Below are 19029 nucleotides of genomic sequence, written 5' to 3' on the forward strand. Positions count from 1 at the left end.
GGCAAACTCCTCAAGATGGGTGGTGACCATGGTGGCCATTTAGAAGTCGGCCATCTTGGATACAACTTTTGTTTTTTCAATAGGAAGAGAGCCATGTGACACATCAAACTTATTGGTTGGCCCTCTTCCTATTCTAAATGGCCACCATGGTCACCACCCATCTTGAGGAGTTTGCCCCCTCACTTATACTAATGTGCCACAAACAGGACTTTAATATCACCAACCATTCCCATTTTATTACAGTGTCTCCATATAAATGGCCCACCCTGTAGATTCAACCTGTGATTTATGTGTTCCTTTAATTTTTTTAGCAGTATTTTTCCGCTTGAAATATTACCGTTTCCAAATAATACATCAATTCTTAAGTTTTCTTATTCACTTTTCTGGAAGCCAGTCATATACTAAAAATTTTTTTTACAATGTGGTTAGTTCAGAGTTCAGTTATAGTAGCCAATATTTATGTTAATTTATACTATTTATATTAATTTTATGTTTAAATGAAGTCGACTTTTTTGTTTCCCAATGTTAATTAAAAATTCTTATTGCTTAGTTTTCATGTGTGGGGTAAATAGTCTTACATGGTATGATTTAGTATTTTAATCTTGTGTTTCATACAGGTCTTTTATTATTGGCCAAACTGGGCTTCCATACAGTCGTATACATTGTCGTCAAAAGCGGGAGGAAAGTGACAGCACACCTGGATTATGAATTAAGCAGCAGGCCTGTGACGTAATGCCTCGTGTCGAACTCGTAAGTCATCGCATACTTCCGAGACGCCTCGCGCCTCTTGAGCGTGCCGTGCTGCTTGTATAACAGTAGCGGTACCAGTCGGTCCGGCGGAGCTGAAGGCTGGGATGGTGATGGCGACCGTCGCAGTCGTTGTCTTACAGTCCGTTTGATTGAGGAAAACTAGAATATAAGCTGTGTGTGTGTGTACAGCACGAAGCCTGTATAATGGAAGGACGTGCCTTTCCCGAACAAGAACAGCTCCTACAGTTTTTGAGGAGGCTCAAGGAGGTTTTCGACGTCTGTGACGAGGATGCTGACGGCTTCATCCGGGTGGAGCACTTGGTGGACCTCGGTATTCAATTCGGTCAAGGAGACGAGGTAAGAGACTGGGTAACAAGGATAAATAGCACATCTGCATTCATATTCATATAATGTTTCCAATATGGTGAATCTGTAATACGTGGAGCTTTTAACAACAGACAACCTGTCCTGCTTATTAACAGTCACAGGTGTGTTAAAGGTGCCAGCAGCTTATTTGCTGCGGTATGACATAGGACAGGCTACAGGAGACTTGTCGTCCTCGGTGGTGTGGGCTGACATGCTTTGTCCTGCGTTTCCCATTGAGTTAAATTGTTCCAGCCTCACAACATAAGGAAAGCTGAAGACTGACCACAATGGGGGCATTAGAGCCTGTAAAATTAGAAAGCCTAATAATGCAGCTTTACTGCTAATAGCTACACGTTTTACTATTGAGGAAGGTCTTCTGTAATCCCCCCTAACCAATAGGGGTTAACCAATACATCAGTCTCAGTGGCTGTGTAAAGTCAGTGTGGAAAAAAACAATTCTGAAATATTTTACTTCTGATTTTTGCAGCGTCATAAAATACATTGTTTAATACAGGTGCTCTGATTTTGTCAGCATAAGAAACATGTTTGGCTATTTTAAAAACAATATTGTAATATTATCCTAGATACTGACTGTACTAATAGAAGAAAGTGGGCAAATGCAGGATCATGAGCAGTGCTTTGTTCTCCAGTGTGAATGTTTAGACTGGAGTGAAGAATTTCATTTGTCATTTAAACCTTGATAAGAAACATACAAAGTGAAATGGCTTTACATTCTGTGTGCAAGATCAGATATCAGCATGTTTGTGTTGTTCCTAAAACACTGTGATAAATGTCCCCCTGAAACCTTCACTGCAGCTAAACAACATGTCCACACCTGGGACAAGCGTGTTTAGGGGGATTATGCCAGAAAGTCAAGCCACACGTAGATTTCCACACATAGTTACTGTGGTTAACCAACGATGAGCCTTGCTTCAGTGGTCAGAGTTGATCATTTAAAGGGTTGGTCCTGGAGATGCACCATGTCTTTGTCATACTTCTGACCCGCTGAGCTGTCAGGGAGGAGCTAATGAAAAATGTGATGCTTTGTAACATTTTATTACAGCCCCAAATATGTGAAGTGATGTAGCATTTTATCAAAGAGTATTTAATATTTTCTGTAGCAGAATTATTTAATTTTCCATATTGGATGATGATTTTTCTGTGTCATGATAATAACCCCAAGCAGGGCTATAGTCCCGAACCATATATATATATATATATATATATCACAGTGTATATCTTCAATTTATTTAGAAATATGCTTGTTGTTGTTGTTCAGTTTTATATAAATAGGAAAGCTATATAAATAATAACTGATGACTTTAAGTGGGCTTAGTCTGCAAGTGTTTCCAGTCTGTTGCTGATTGAGTTTACATATTTGAAAAGGTGGAGTGATGTCTGCATGTGACTGTGGAGTTTGCTTTAAAGTGCAACAGTGGCTGAAAACCCAGGACACATCACTAAAAATAGCTCAGCCATGCTAAAATGAAGCTACTTCCTCATGTCGCTCCTCCCCTCGTGCACTTCCACTCATCTCTGTGCTCTGTCACCATGGGAACGGGAGCTTCACTAGATCTCCGCAAGTGGATTGGTTGATTATTAAGTAATTAAATGATCTGCTCAGCTGCTCAAAACAACTCATGAGTACACCAGCAGCTCTGCATTTCTGTTTGTTCCAGCAGCGTCTGTGGATCGTGGGTTATACACACATCCTGTATTATTTCATCATATTTTTGAAGACGTTTCTGTATGTTTTGTGTAGAAATTTACTGCAAAAGATGTACATTTTTATATTTTATCATCTAAAATAAACAAATCCTATTGTGCTCATTTCAACCATACACTTGCATGCCTCTTTATTAGGTATACCTCGTTACTACTGGGTTGGATGTCATTTTGCTTTCAGAACTCCCTTAATCCTGCATGGCATAGAATTATCACGCTGCAGGAAACACCATATTGACATGATAATGGTAAATGGCCTGTATTTGTGTAGTGCTTTACTTAGTCCCTAAGGACCCCAAACCGCTTTACACTACATTCAGTCATTCACACACTGGTGATGGCAAGCTACATTGTAGCCACAGCTGCCCTGGGGCGCACTGACAGAGTTGAGGCTGCCAGACACTGGCGCCACCGGGCCCTCTGACCACCACCAGTAGGTGAAGTGTCTTGCCCAAGGACACAACGACTGAGACTGTCCGAGCCGGGGCTTGAACCAGCAACTGCCAGCTCTTGAGCCACGATCGCACAGTTGCTACAGATCCCCTATTCGACCCCATCCTATGCTTTATTGGACTGATGTCTGGTGACTGTGGGCCATTTAAGTACAGTGAACTCCCTGTCATGTTCAAGAAACCAGTTTGAAATTTGTGACGTGTTACATTCTGCTGCTCATAAAGGGATGCACATGATCAGCAACAACTCTCAGGTACAATGTAGGATTTATGCTCAGTTGCTACTAAAGGGCCCAAAGTGTGATAAGAAAATATTCCCACACTATTAAACCACCAATAGCACCAACCTGAAGGCAGAGCAGGATAGAGCCATGCTTTTATGTTGTTTATACAAAATTATGAGCCTACAATCTGAACGTCACGATTAGACCAGGCAATATTCTTCTGATCTTCTGCTGTCCAGTTTTGGTGAGTCTGTGTGAACCGTATCCTGTTCTTAGCTGGCAGGATTGGCACCCAGTTTGACCTGCTGCTGCTGCTGCTGCTGTCCTGCTTCACTGTTTGACATGTTGTGAAGTCAGAGATGCTCTGCTGCATGCCTTGGTTACAACAAGTGATTATTTGAGTTAGCATTGCCTTCCTTAGCTCAAAGCAGTCTGGCCTCTGACCTCTGGCATCAACAAGGCATTCTGACCCTGTTAATTGGATATTTTGGACCATTCTCTGTAAAAGCTAGACATGGTTGTGTGGGAAAATCCCAGTAATGCCAATACTCAGGCCTTCTGGCACAAATAACCCTGTATGTTTGAAATCACTTAAATCACATTTCTTTCCCATTGTGGTACTTGATTAGGACTCAAGCAGGCTGTCTTTATTGCCGTTCGATCTGATCAGATTATTTGCACTGATGTTCAGTTTGAACAGCTTTATCTAAGTGGCTGGTGAGTGTATGTGCATGCAACACTAATGTAGCGTTTTCATTGATCTGCTTCTGACCATGGATAATATAAAGGAGAATGTACCTATAGTAACACCCAGAGGCACTAACAGCATAGAGATGAGCATTTCTGTCATCGCCACTTTGGTCTTTAGAAAATAGATGTAATGAGTGAGAGATGGGTCTTACTATGAATATGCATGCTTTCGTTAATGATTTGTTATTGAATATACTCGAGTTATCCTCTTTTTGACAATTAGAATGATCAGAATTTACAAAATAAATTTCATGTTTTATTCAGCGTGACCCAAAACGATTGGTTTATTCTTTTCAATGCAATACGTGCAAAACATGCTCATTTTAATACATAGGCCACCAATAATTCATTGCTGTTGATTTCTTTTTATACATACAAAAACACCTGATATCTTTTCATCTATGTCCACTCAACATGGCAGACTAAACTATTCATCGCTTTAATGTGGACACGACCAACTGGGATCTGGTGAGCTTTCTATTCTATATTTAGACGTTACTTTCTTCCCTCCTCTCACTGTTCTCTCTGAAGCGTTGCACATTTCATGTTAAGTAGATGGACACCACTATGTGAAACAAGTGTGACGTTTATTAGCACAGAATCCCTCTGGTCTCTCTTGTCGCAGTCGCTGGGTCTAATACGTTTCCTGGCTGAAAGCCTGACACTGAATATGTTGTTTTCCCTTTTGGCAGAATTATCTTGTCACTGTATGGTAAAACAATTTGCAGACCAATTGGAAAGGTCTACCGCTGATGTATTGTGTTGTTAAATGTTTGTGAAACACACAAATCTGAGATATGAGAGCTGGCTGGCAAAGAGCACTCCACTCAGAGCTTTTATTTGGGGAAATTAAAAGCAGCATCCATAAGCCTAATATGAATCCTTTTAGTTTATTAGCTTCTTGTGCTTTTCTTTAGCCATTGATGTACTACATTTCCATCTCTTTTACTTTTTTATAGAGCTGGGCGATATAACGATATGTATTGCGAAATAACTTTTTCTCGATAGAAAAATTTAACTATTGCGATAGGCCTCATCTCTCTTGTCCTCTTAAAAGGAAAAAAAAAGAACAGCCAATCCAAATTAAGCAGCGCAGAACCGAACCAATCACAGCCGCAGCGTCACCTCACGTGACTTGTTACGTACAGCACAACTGTCAAGGCGCACATGTGTATTTGTTTGGGAAGCAGCCAGTCGGGCTGCCCAGGTAATGGAGGAAATGAGTGTGCCGACTAGAGAAAAATCAACCGAGAGCGTGACCGAAGGTTACCGAAGAAAAAACAGATGATGGTTCCAATGCCGGAGAGATTGTCGAACGGAAAGGCCACAGAAGTTCCGTAGTGTGAAGGTATTTCGGCTATTTCAAGTCTGACAAAAAACAGAGTGCGCGCACTGTAAATTGTGCCGAAAGCACAATTTACCGTCATTCGGCTTTTGTCAGACTAAAGTAACTGTTAAAAACTGTTTGAAAAGCTAAGCTATACAACAAGGAGAGATTGAGAATTTCCTTTTAGTTCTCAGTTTATTTGATATTGACAAAAGTTAGTCAATTTTGTCTGTTCTTCTGTAAAACAAACTAAGATTTATTTTTAGAATTAAAATTTTGTTTCTAAGTGGAATTGACAATTTAGTGGTCTGTTTTGTTTTTTCTGTTTTGAAACTTAAACGCTTTAGCGGCTGCGTTTTGTGTAGTTTGCAATATTTGCCTTTATTTATCTGAAACTGAAGTCTCATGTTCCTTAAGTACATCTACCCTGTTGAACTTATTATGGGAAATAAATATTTAAATCAAAACAAGCTGCTGATTATTTCACATTTTACTTGTGAGCAACGGCACATTTAAATCTTACAAATATAGTTATTTGGCTTATATCGTGATATATATCGTTATCGTCTGAAATGAAAAAAACATATCGTGATATGAAAAAAATCTTATATCGCCCAGCTCTACTTTTTTATATTTTGCACGTTTGCACTATTTTAATGTACTCGGTACTACTGTATGAAGGTACATGAATGAAAACTTATCTTTGTAAGGTACAGGCAGCAAAGCTAAAAGTGCCCCAAGCAGCAGCAGTCCCTAGTGACAGATCGAGGTACCTGTAAGTACAATGAGGTGCTATATTTTTCTAAGGGTGTTCTGTGTATGTCATGGCGTGTGGACTTGGTTCCCCAGTAGCCTCTCGTTGTCTTCCTTTGTTCTTGTTATTAGTTTGAGCTTGCAGCCTCGTTACCCTGAGGTAAAATTAAATTATTGATAATTGTGTCAGGTTTGTGGTCTCGGTCTAACTTTCCTCACATTTTTCCGACTACATAAAAAAAACCCACCTAATTTAAAAAAAAAAAAAAAAAAAAAAAAAAAAGTTTTAACCCTAATTTAAAGATGCCAAAGTAAGTTATAGTCAGTGACATTCTTCAAGTGGGCTGCATTTCTAGTGTGCTCCTGTTGGCTGCAGTCTGTATTTCTGTTTTGAGTATTTGTTCCTGAAGCTCTCTCCTGTCTAACCGTCCTGTGAGTGTCAGATCCACAGTGACGCCACTTTCTGGTTTTGTACAAAATACTGTTGTCATGGTTTTATTACATACATGCATTAAGTTTTGTTGGCGTTGGATGGACCTTTTTTGTCTTGTGGATTAAAGTTGTGAATTCTAATGTTGTAAGAGGTTCGTAGTATCTGGTTTCTGCTTGTGTGACATTAAAGAGTCTTCAGGTTTTTGAAGTCAAACCGGTTAGACAGCTGCTGACGTTTACGTTTAATCCTCTGTGATAACGTGACACTGAACTCCAGGACGTGTCCGCTTGTGCTTCTATAGATGCTGACATAACACAACCTGTCCCACAGTATACCCTCAGCTCTCAACTGGTTATTTTCATCTTTTCTATCCTCGCTGAGAAAGCTGAGCGCAAGATCAAAGCCTGTTTCACATAGTAGTTCCTCCACTTTCCAGAACCGGAGCTATAATCCTCTTTTGACTTTTTTCATCTTTGTGTCAACAGAACAGCGATCCTAAGGGCTTCCATACTTTTACAAATAAAACTACAAATTTGTCACATTTTAGATTTTAGTTGTCAGAGGGAGGGTCTCACTCCATTTGAGCCTCCAAGGGGCCACTCTGACAGGCTGATAGTCTATATCAGAGTAGTAGTAGTAGTACTGTCACTCATTGTTGCATATGAGGTTAAACATCCCAGATAATTTCTTTTTTCCAGGAAATTTTTTCTTTACAACATAGATTTTCAATTATTTTAATAAAATTTTTATATTTTTTATTTTTTTCAGTAATGTAGATACAAATAAATAGAAAAAGTGTTTTAAGTTTCATTTTCATGTATCAAGATCAAATGGGAGAAAAAAACAGCTCTAATCTAAGGACATCACTAACAGCTGTGCAGCTTATTATTAATTTTATGCAATAGGATGTTTCCTACTGTATTTACCGTTGCTGTAAGACAGGCATCTTCTGGAGGGGAAAACAGGGACTCGATACTTTTACTCAGTCTGCCATTTTTTTCAGAAAACTAGGATAAATTCTTTGTGAAGTCTGGCTGTTTGGTTTATGTAATCCATAGTTACAGGCAGTCTTTGTGAAACTGGACCCTGGTGTCTCTTCAGACGCCTCTAACAGTAAAACGTGGTTGATGTACTTGTGTGAATCGTCTAATATTTTTCTATGCACACCTTTAAGATTTTTGCTGATGTCAGTTAACAACGGTACGAGTTACCCTTCTGTGTTTTTAGTAAAGTGGGTTTCCTTTAGAAAAGACTGACTTTACTTTTGTGTCTTGCAGGTGAAGAAGTTGACAAGGTACCTGGATCCTAACGCTCATGGGAAAATCAACTTCAAAGACTTTTGCCACGGAGTGTTTGCTATCAAAGGTGAGACATGGACTTTGATTGTCCTGCTCTCTGTCATGAGAAGATGTATGAGCTTTGTAACTTCGTAACCTTGTCACATTTAGTTAAAGCTCGGCTAACTGTTTTCTTCTATTTAGTTTTCTTGCTAAGCTAAGACAAACATCTGCTGACTTCACACTTGTGTTGTTTATACAGACATCACAGTGTTGTCAGCACTTTCATGTAACTGTCAGAATGGAAACAATCTGCTCCATACTCTTCTTCTAATGCTACATGGCTCATTTTACCTTGAAAATGACAAAAAGAGTTTGGATATTATAAAATGAAATATGTAAACATTGAAGATGATACCACTTTATTCACATAGCTCAAATTAGAACAAATATTCTTACTGGTTTTATTACAGAGGAAACAGTCTGCTGCTCATGTTATTTCCCCTCTTATTATTTACTTTCCTCCCCACACTTGTCCTCCTAGGTTGTGAAGAAATAATGAAGATGACTGTGGGTCCTCGCAGCCATGCCTCCAGCCAGCCATCTGTCACAGACAATGGCTATATATACCAGGTACAGTGACTGGATCTTCAATGGTGCTCATAATTTCTGGCACATAATTCTGTGGCATGATGTGAAAACACACCCTGAACCGTCTCCATTAATACTGCAAATAAGCCCCTTTTTTGTTTTTGTAAATATGCCAGATGTCAGGATGAAAGTGGACATTGTTTACATGGAGTGAAACAGCAATAATTCAGCAGTGAAGCTAAGATCATAGATAACTGTTCATTTAGAACAGTGTTTCTTAAGATTTTGATTTATATTCATAATAAATGAAAATCACGAGGCACTGATGAAGTGTCAAAAATGTGATACAGTGACTGACTTTTCAGAAACAAACCTGTACTGCTGGGCTTCCATACAGCTCTAATAATGCTGTTGGTTTCTAGCATCTACCTTAAATATATCTCAATTATTTTTGTATCATAAATTTACTGTGTGAAATGTATGTTGCTTTACGTGGCTGATTATGTCCCTCATAGAGATTAGCCTAACTGGATCGTTGCTTAGCAACAAGAGGACGAGCGAGACGAGAGCGAGACGGAGAGCGAGAGAGCCGAGGTGTGGTTTTGTCCCAGCTAAAGCATCGCCGTGCTTTCTAAATTACTGCTGGAGCTGCAGTCGTATTTATTTGTGTCTACGCTCTGAGGACACTGAGCCTTCAGGCACTGGGAATACAGTAGATTTTTGTTTTTAGCTCCACCAGAGCAGATGCCATACATTCACACATACACACTCATTAGTGTGATTTGTGACTTTGTATTGGAGATGAGTGAGATGGTGTCCACACTTATTTGGTAAGTTGTACGAATGTGTCAGACCAACTGATTTCTAACTTTTTGAAAGAGACGATTAGTCCAATAAAGGAAAAGCACACAGACTGGCAGAAGGCTTAAAGTTGTGTTTAATTTTATGTGGTGTTGCTGTGTGTGGATCTGCATTGGACTATATTATGTTATTTTTTTTATATATATATATATATATATATATATATATATATATATATATATATATATATATGCTCCCACACTTCTTCATCACAGACAAAAATGTGTATAATTCATGAGTGAAAGGTGGGTAGCAGTCCCTCAGATGCCATATTATATCTGTCTTGTGTCTTTATATGTGAACGTACTTCCACAGTCCAGCAAAATCTTAAGTAAAAACAGAGTATGGAGCCACTGCTTTTACTGGTAATGATGAGAAACTTGACTTTGTGTGTGTGAAAGAGAGCTTGGGTGTGACCTTGTCATGGTACCACAGTGGGGTTAAGCCAGACAGCAGCATGATTTATTAATAATATACGTATCTGGGGCACGCTAACTCCCCTATGATAAATCAGCCCAAGAGGCTACCTCAAATACAACTTCATCATATTCTGTACAAATCATGATAGCAGGTCAGAATACCGGCTGTGCTGCTGTTTCTCTCTTAAAGCCGTCGCTTTGTGTCGCTGATTTAAACTCCCCTCTTTGCTTTAGTGATTTCTGGGGGAAAATGTTTGGCTCACACCTAAAGCTAACCTTAATGCTAATCACAAAGGTCCAAACATTGGATATTGTTAGTAATATCCAGTGTTTGGACAATTAAAGTCATCTTGAATATCTTGAGATTAAACTTAAACATCTGTCGTGGAAATTCTTTGAGTTTGTACCTCTCATACTGTTAGTATGTGATCGGGTATTGAAACAACAGTAAATTATAAGCAGAAACATTTTTAAATTTCTATTTAAACTACGGTTTAACCCTTAAAACTCAGTTGTTTTATTAAAACTGCTAAAATGAGCCTGGAAGGCAAGACTGATTTCTCTAAATAGCCTTTTAATAAATGTAGGCTGACATTCCTGGATCTTATTCCTGAGTTCGTCTAAATGCAGCGGGATTCTTTCTAGTTTGAGGTCATCTTTGTATTAGGTTTCTTTTATTGATAGTATTTAGTTTTCTGTTTGTATTGTTGCTGTTAATTCCTTTGTAATTTAAGTCTTGTCATTTTTGCCTTAGTTTTTAGTTTTAGTTACTAGTGACCCTGAGCTTATTTTGGCTCCTCGTGTCTTATATGTAGTTGTCTTTGCCTTTTGTTACCTTATTGTGTGTGTATTTTGGCCTGTTTTCTTCCTTTAGCTACTTCCTGCCTTTACTTTGAAAGGTTCAGTTTTCCTGCCGCTCTTATTACCTGATTATTCTCAGCTGTGTTTCTTTGCCACTCTTCACCTTTTTGTGTTTTTACACACGGTGGTTCATGACAGTTTCCTTGTAAGCAAGATTATAATCTTGGCATTTTTTATTTGAAATGTTTATTTTTAAGAACTATATATTAAGATGCTGATGAGCCGTTGTCTATGTTCAGTGTAATCAGTGAATAGACACTGTATAGGACTTGTATGTCATGCATGATTTTAACTGTTCTTTGAATAACTGTTTACATTTGTTTTTAGTAAACATCTCTGCGTGATGAATGTGATTTTGAACTCAAGGTTTTCTGCTTTGAAATGGAAAAAAATGTAAAGTGAACTTATAATTCAATTTGTCCTCTTTTGCTACTGTATGAAGCGATGCCTTGTGTTGGCACTGACAGTCGGTAAATATGCAGATGAAGTTAGAGAAGTGTCTAATGTGACTGTTACTTCTATTTCTGAAGTCCTGTAAAGTTCAGTTGTGAATCCTAATTCACATAATTTTGCTTGTATGTTCAGAATGGTGAGGCAAAGCTTGGTCCTCCGATTATCATGTGTACACGGTCCTACCAGGAAAGCACGTGTGCTGATGGCGAGTGTGACATGGACAGCAGCACTGAAAATGCCAACAGCTCTGACTCACTTCACCCAACACAGCAACGCAGGTCAGTCATAACCAGTATGAGTTGGGACTTTAGGAAGGCTTAGAATTTCTTTTGATTGTGGGTTTGCTCTTTTATTGTTTTGTTTTGGAATGCAACCCTAGCCGCCTGATTGGCTCAGCGTCTGCGTCCGTCATCTCTAGAGAGGAGCAGTTTGAAGACTACGGTGAAGGGGAGGATGTAGATTTTACTCCCAGCAGCCCTTGCCCTGAAGAAGAAACACGAACAAATGGTTTCTCAGATCTTGGATCCTCGCTTCCCTCCAGGTTGGTGTCTGATGATAAGGAAGCACACCCTTAATCATATGCACACGCAGAATTACATACAAACATATCTTAAGACACAGTTTTCATGCAGAAAAAGACAAATCTCAGACTTTTTGGCTGTTTGCTTGTCCTAAAGGCAAAAGCACAGGACTGTTAACAATGGGCCTGTTTGATTTGAAAGCAGTGCATTGTTTTAGACAGTACTGCAAGTTTTCTGAACCATGGCTTGAAAAAGTAGAGATTGGAAGACATTTCATTGACGCATGCCAATATGCTCTGCAGACATTGCAAATATCTATGTGTTGCTAACAGCGAGAAGCTGACTTTTACTTGCTTATTTATTTATTTTCTTATTTATATTTGATTATATATGTGGACATTAATCAATTCATTCTTTATAATTCCAGTGCTGGCCACACCCCTCAAAAGATGCGGCAGCTGTATAACAGTGAGCTGCTGGACATCTACTGTTCTCAGTGCTGCAAGAAAGTGAATCTACTCAATGACTTGGAGGCTCGACTGAGAAACCTCAAGGCCAACAGGTGGAGCTCACATTCACTGATGTTCATTTCTGGGAGTGACCTGGAACTGTCTTCATTCTAAGACTGAATGAATTTCAGATTTTTAAAAAAGAAAAAATGGTGTGTGTTCATCATTGGAGTATCACACTGCTCAGCCTTGAACCCCGGGTCCAAGAGGACCAACGTGGCTACCATGCTAGCCGTGGAACACCTGATTACCCTTTCAAGACAGGGAAGTGCTTCCAAGTATGAGGCCTTCATTTTCAGTGAGAAAACGGTGGATTCGACCCTCTGGGTTTAGATAGAGATGTTTCATGTACGCTGCAGTCTTGTTTGTAAGACTGATGGTGTAGCATCAGTACTAATGCAGACAGGGAGGAGAGAGCTTAGCCTAAAAGATCAAGCTTTAATTTACCAGTTAGTATAGCACATTTGTACAGTTATCTATTTTTTGGAGCTATTGATAATGATAGAAGGAATGAAGTGAAATGACTCTTGCTGCCTCAGCATCGCCCTAATGTAACAAAGCTTGGATTAGCTCTCTTAGACATCCAGCTAAATCCCCTCTTATTCATTCTTGGCATCAGATGCTGCATCCACATCAAAGGGTGAGCTCGAGTTGTTGCTATAGCAACTGTATCCCAATGGGGCGGGATGACTGGTTGTGAGTTTTTGTGTCTTGTGCGCGATGCTACAGCAATACAGCTGAAACAAGAACACTGACTGTGGTTAAAACTGTAGCGTACGGCAACCACAGAAGAACATGGTTTGAAACCACTGTGTGAATGAAAGCAGGTGTCATTGCACTAATTTTACTACCAGCAAATAGAGTTGTAGCAAGGGCTTTTGGATTATTAAAATGGATAGTTGAAGCCTGTGTTACTGTCAGTATGTGTGACTCTGTTCCTCTCCTGTTTTTTCAGTCCTAACAGGAAGATTTCCAGCACAGCATTTGGACGGTGAGTGACCTGACATTCCTCCAAAGCACCTTTTTAAATTCTTGCTGCTCTAAATCATCTGTGCTCATTACAATGTAAAAAAGCAGCCACTGAAGAACATGGTGGTAGTAAACACTAATGCAAAGCACATACAGGATTTACATGTGTATGCAGTGTAAATATGATGTTTATATTGTAGATAATGTCTCCTGTTTCTCGGGTGTCTGCTCTCTCCCTGCAGTCAGCTGTTCCAGGCCAATCACAGTGTGTTTGGGTCCAGTCAGGGCAGCAGCACAGAGGATCTGTTCACAGACAGTATCGACTCCTGTGACCTTGACATCACAGAGAAAGTAAACGCATAATTATTCCATAAGACTGGTATAAGGTGGTACTCCACAAATTCTTTGTGATAAATAAGTAATGGACTAATATGATCAGCTTCCTGCCAGTGCGTTTCTAGACTTTGCTGACTTGAACTGAAGCTGACAGTGGTGGATTTGGTCTGCCATGCAGCGTCGGTGAGCTTGGTGCAGCAGCACATCGAGCAGCTCCTCTAGTTCATAGCACATCTCCAGAGCAGAACAAGGACTACTGTCACAAACTAAGAGTCTAACTGGTGAAGCAGCAGCCTAGTTTTAGCTAATGAAAAATAAAAACAATGCTGAAATAAATTGAAGTCTGTGTGGTGGGTGAAAATAGTGTTAGTGTGTAGGAGGATGGATCAATTTAAAACAGGCGATTAATTTCCTGTTAACAACAGGCTGTGTAGAGGCGTACTGGGAATGTCTGTATGCAAATGAAGAAGATGCTCTTTAACCTTTAGGCCTTACCTGTGTGATGTGTCACTCAGGTCAGCTACCTGGAGAAAAAGGTGACAGAACTGGAAAGTGACAGTCTGGCCAACAATGACCTCAAGTCTAAACTCAAGCATGACAACACCCACCTTGTGCACAGGTAAGAATACTTGAGCTGGGTTTGGTTCCTGTACAAAAAGGCGTGGTATTTATTTTCACACAAATAACATTAATTGCACCTGTTTGATCATTCTTTACATGTGGTGCAGATATGAGATATATGTGATGTGAATTAGTCCACAGATCTTGTATAAACCTGTGCAGTATTTTGGTTCTAGCTAACTAGTCTGTACCTGTCTGAATGACCTCTGTGTTTTTGCCTCCAAGGGTTCATGAGCTAGAGGAGCAGGTGAAGGATGCAGAGACAAAGTCTGCAGAGAGTCTCAAAGAAGAGGTGAAGAAACACCGGGAGGCTTACACCAAGATGGAGAGAGATAGAAACACGGAGATAGAGCTGCTCTGTAACAGGTAAACTAACCAGCAATTTACCTGAAGGGAAGTTTTTTCCCCCATAATCCAAATCCTAAAAAGGCTGCTGCTAGATTTGGCTCTGACACAAGATCAACTACACATCTGCTATTAAGGCAGGTATTCTGTAACCATAAACTACCACAGACGCTGATTGGCTATAGGTCTTTTGAAATGAAACTGCCGTTACCCTTGTTACCCTGTTACCTTACCCTGACGTTGCCTGCTATTAAGAGGTGACAGGAAATAAGGAAATGTACAGCGCAATTTTACAAGCTGCTGTGCTGATCAAAGACAGTGAGCGTTCTGGCACTTTAAAAACACCTAGCCTTACTCATGTCTTTTAAAGTTCAATGGTGTACCTGTGATACCAAACTAAAGCTGTGTTTGCGTTTGTTCACCCTAAGGTTACAGCAGTTAGAAGAAGAGAATACAGAGATGAAGTTGAATGTGTGCAGACTCAAGTCTCAGACTGAAAAAATGGATCAGGTATGCTGAAGTATCTTCCTGTGTCATCATGATGTAATCCTTTTATTATTTTATATAAACTTCATGAGTAGTTTCACCCTGACAAGCTTTTTTTCTTTTAGTTTGTCTGTACTGATCTTGGTTGCTGCTAGGTTTCCATATCTCAAATGTTGCGTAATTTCCTACATGTATCATAAAAGCATGAGTGGTTATTTTTCTCAGCCACTGTTTCCTGACTTGTTTCTTTTGCAGGAGAAGCAGAGGGTGACAGACAAACTGGAGGACACTAGTTTGAGGCTGAAAGATGAGATGGACCTGTACAGGAAGATAATGGACAAGCTCTGGCAAAACCGCCATGAGTTTCAGAAGGAAAAAGAGTCCATGCAGGAGGTGAGACACTCCTCCCAGGCAATCATTTCTATGAAAATAACGTCATTTCCCGCTGTAGTCACCAGGTAAGATAAGAAAAGGTTAATGTGGAACATGTTAGAGTTGTGTTTGACCGACTGTTTTGTCAGCAGCTGATTGATGATCTCCGTCGAGAGCTCGAGTATCTGCAATTGTTTAAACTGGAGATGGAACATCCTGGGAAAGGCAAGGGGCTGTCTGAGTTTAACGCCAAAACCAGGGAGATGGAAATGGAACATGAAGTGAAGAGACTGAAACAGGTCCACACAGAACACACTCATCCTTGTTCTTCCTCATTGCATTAAAGACTTTCTCTTCTACTTTTAATTCCACAATGGTCAGATTTGTGTCATTTCATTTATTTCTATTTAATCCACACAAAAAATAAATTCTTGAAACTTGCATATATCCAAAAAAGGAGCTGCTTGAGCCCCGTTAATGTGTATTGGCAAGTAGCATACTGAAGTAGAGAACTCCCAAACCTGTGTTGATACACTGATGGACCGCTCAGTCCTGCTAACTTTACTTTGCTGTGTAAAAGTCCTATTCTGACCACCTGTAACGTGCGCTCCATTTCGCAACTGCTCTCACATCGATTTCTGTTTCAAACTTTTATGTTTATGTTGATCTGAAATCAGACAAAAAACATAAAATCAGAGTTGAAAAAAGTTTCATTTTTTACTGTAACAACCACAAACGAATCATTTTCATAACTTGAAATGCAAATATAAATTGTAAACTTTAAAAATCTATGCACAAGTTTTGCAAATCACAAAGTTATATGCAGCTATTTACCAAAAAAAAAAAAAAAAAAAAAATTATTAACCATTTCAAACTATTTACAGAACAATCAGGTGTTCTGTATCAAATAAGATGCCACACAAACTATTTGTGCGAAAATAATTTCTGTTCACTATAAGATAAAGGAAAACATCACAGGCCTGATACCTGCAGGCCTGACAGCAGGAGGTGTATCACTTGTCCTGTTTTCTACCTGGAGACACAGTTTACACTGTTATCACCCTTTGGTGGTTTTTTGGCAGCAACTGTGACATTCAGCAGTCGCCTCATTGTTCTGACACACACAACAAAACTATCCACTACACACTAACTAGGATTTGCTATGTCATCTTAAATTGGTCATGTGATTGGTTTAACCATGACTATTCTTCCCCAGCCAATCAGCAGCACTTGTGCGATTGTTTCGCCCCCGTAGCTCCCAGTAAGCTGAAGACAGCTTCAACAGTCTGTGTTGAAAAATAGTTACTGAAAAAAGTAACACTGTTACTTTTAACGCCGTTATTCCCATCACTGGTAATGACCATTCATTTGGGCTACCCTGCATTTCCCTGTTAATACCAAGTTTTGCCAAACTGGCATTGGTCAGCGGTGGTTTCATACTTGATTAAATAATTAAAACAATATTTTCATAAAGTAAAAATCTTCCTTTCAACTCAGAAAAATTGAAGAGAAACCCAAGTGTGTGTGATGTTTGGAGGGAGAGTGAGACATGCACCCACAGTCAAAGGCAGGCAGTCCTAATCACATGTAATGGATATGGCTCAGTTATATTTGTGAGATTCTCATTAAAGCTCACTGCTTTCTCAAATTCACACACACATCGAGTCAGGACTGGGTCTAAGGAAACCTTCTCTCTTTGTGTCTGTAGGAGAACCACAAGCTGCGCGATCAAAACGACGACCTGAACGCTCAGATTCTCAGTCTGAGCTTGTACGAGGCCAAGAACCTGTTCTCCTGTCACACCAAGGCCCAGTGCCTGGCAGCTGAGATTGACAACGCTTCCAGAGATGAGGTTGGTCTGTTACTGTTGGTTGGATGAAACGGTTATTCTTGATATAACTGCGCTTGTAATGCATTCCTCTTCTCTCTCAGCTTGTGGATGCTTTGAAGGAGCAGGAGGAGATCAACCTGCGTCTGAGGCAGTACATGGACAAAATCATTTTGGCCATTCTCGACCACAATCCTTCCATCCTGGAGATCAAGAATTAAACACAATGCACATTTGTATTAGTGAAGTTGTGCTGATTACCTTTAGTCCGTAAAGTTGTAATCCATAAGATTCCTGTCCTAGCTGAAGCTGATGGAGCTGTTTACACTACAGACAAACACATTTGCATTGTTCACTCAATGATGTTTTTTTCACAGATATTGTGCACGTTTGGTCCCCCCTGTGAGATGTAAATCTTAAGCTGCAGTACAAAATGCAGGAAATGTTCTATTGGCGGACATAAATATTTTTTCCTGGTGAACTGCAGTACAGCAAACAGTTCACATTAAAGCTTTCCTGCATTTCAGCATCAACTCTTTGGGTATCATTGCTTTTACTTGGAGAGTAAAGGGTGACACTAACCCTGGATATTTAATCCCTTTAATGTGTGACCGCTTTGAATCTGGTAACACATTTTAATGTGTGCTCCTTACCACAAATTACTGATAATGCAGTAAATGGGCAGTTTTTAGTTTGGGTACAATCAGAATCTGATGTCACAAAAATTTAAAGGATTACAACTTTACATTGCAGCTAACATTCTGAATGTTTGACACTTGCACACAAATGTATGTACATTACCACAGCAGCTGGTCTCCACATCCACCCGAAGTAAACGCGTCTTTATAAGGAATCACTGTAGAGCAACTTTGCCATTTTCATCTTATCCACCGGTGTTTATCACTGTGTGTTTGAAAGTACATAAAGCATCTTTCCTGTATTTTATGTAATTTGGACAACTGTCTTTGACTCACCTACAGGCACCGAGCAGAAAACAGCTTTAAGATTTAAGAAGTGAAGCAAATAAAATGGGAAGGTGAACCGTTTCTGTAGTAAAATCAGAAACTACAGGGTGGGCCATTTATATGGAGACACCGTAATAACATGGGAATGGTTGGTGATATTAAAGTCCTGTTTGTGGCACATTAGTATATGTGAGGGGGCAAACTCCTCAAGATGGGTGGTGACCATGGTGGCCATTTAGAAGTCGGCCATCTTGGATACAACTTTTGTTTTTTCAATAGGAAGAGGGCCATGTGACACATCAAACTTATTGGTAATGTCACAAGAAAAACAATGGTGTCCTTGGTTTCAACGTAACTTTATTCTTTCATGAGTTATTTACAAGTTTCTGACCACTTATAAAATGTGTTCAATGTGCTGCCCATTGTGTTGGATTGTCAATGCAACCCTCTTCTCCCACTCTTCACATACTGATAGCAACACCGCAGGAGAAATGCCAGCACAGGCATCCAGTATCCGTAGTTTCAGGTGCTGCACATCTCGTATCTTCACACCATAGACAATTGCCTTCAGATGACCCCAAAGATAAAAGTGTAAGGGGGTCAGATCGGGAGACCTTGGGGGCCATTCAACCAGCCCACGACAACCAATCCACTTTCCAGGAAACTGTTCATCTAGGAATGCTCGGACCTGGCACCCATAATGTGGTGGTGCACCATCTTGCTGGAAAAACTCAGGGAACGTGCCAGCTTCAGTGCATAAAGAGGGAAACACATCATCATGTAGCAATTTCAAATATCCAGTGGCCTTGAGGTTTCCATTGATGAAGAATGGACC

At 39.8% G+C, this 19029-nt stretch overlaps 1 protein-coding gene across 3 annotated transcripts; it reads left to right on the plus strand.

Moving 5' to 3' along the window:
* Positions 1-744: 744 nt before the first annotated feature.
* On the plus strand, positions 745-18330 carry rab11fip4a (RAB11 family interacting protein 4 (class II) a). Of its 3 annotated transcripts, none has more exons than XM_031739727.2 (15): positions 745-1107; positions 8058-8145; positions 8602-8690; positions 11375-11520; positions 11661-11783; positions 12191-12325; positions 13228-13263; positions 13484-13592; positions 14093-14196; positions 14424-14564; positions 14972-15053; positions 15285-15422; positions 15554-15700; positions 17110-17253; positions 17334-18330. In XM_031739727.2, exons 1-15 carry the CDS (start codon positions 955-957, stop codon positions 17448-17450), a joined length of 1752 nt encoding a protein of 583 aa, XP_031595587.2. In that variant the 5' UTR covers positions 745-954; the 3' UTR covers positions 17451-18330. The 3 variants fall into 3 exon arrangements, with proteins under 3 accessions (XP_031595587.2, XP_031595586.2, XP_031595588.1); XM_031739726.2 differs by having other exon boundaries at positions 748-1107; positions 11622-11783; positions 17334-18328; XM_031739728.2 differs by lacking the exons at positions 745-1107; positions 8058-8145; positions 8602-8690 and adding an exon at positions 10617-10934 and having other exon boundaries at positions 11622-11783; positions 17334-18325.
* The last annotated feature ends 699 nt before the right edge of the window (positions 18331-19029 follow it).

This window comes from Oreochromis aureus, linkage group 4, assembly GCF_013358895.1.
Source record: "Oreochromis aureus strain Israel breed Guangdong linkage group 4, ZZ_aureus, whole genome shotgun sequence".
Classification (NCBI taxonomy): Eukaryota; Metazoa; Chordata; class Actinopteri; order Cichliformes; family Cichlidae; genus Oreochromis; species Oreochromis aureus.

Excerpts from the sequence above, each read along its gene's own strand:
- rab11fip4a (XM_031739726.2), top strand. The coding sequence starts at position 955 with ATGGAAGGACGTGCCTTTCCCGAACAAGAACAGCTCCTACAGTTTTTG. Across the intron at positions 11,521-11,621 it reads CACCCAACACAGCAACGCAG|CCGCCTGATTGGCTCAGCGT; the intron begins GTCAGTCATAAC and ends ATGCAACCCTAG. Across the intron at positions 15,701-17,109 it reads AAGTGAAGAGACTGAAACAG|GAGAACCACAAGCTGCGCGA; the intron begins GTCCACACAGAA and ends TTGTGTCTGTAG.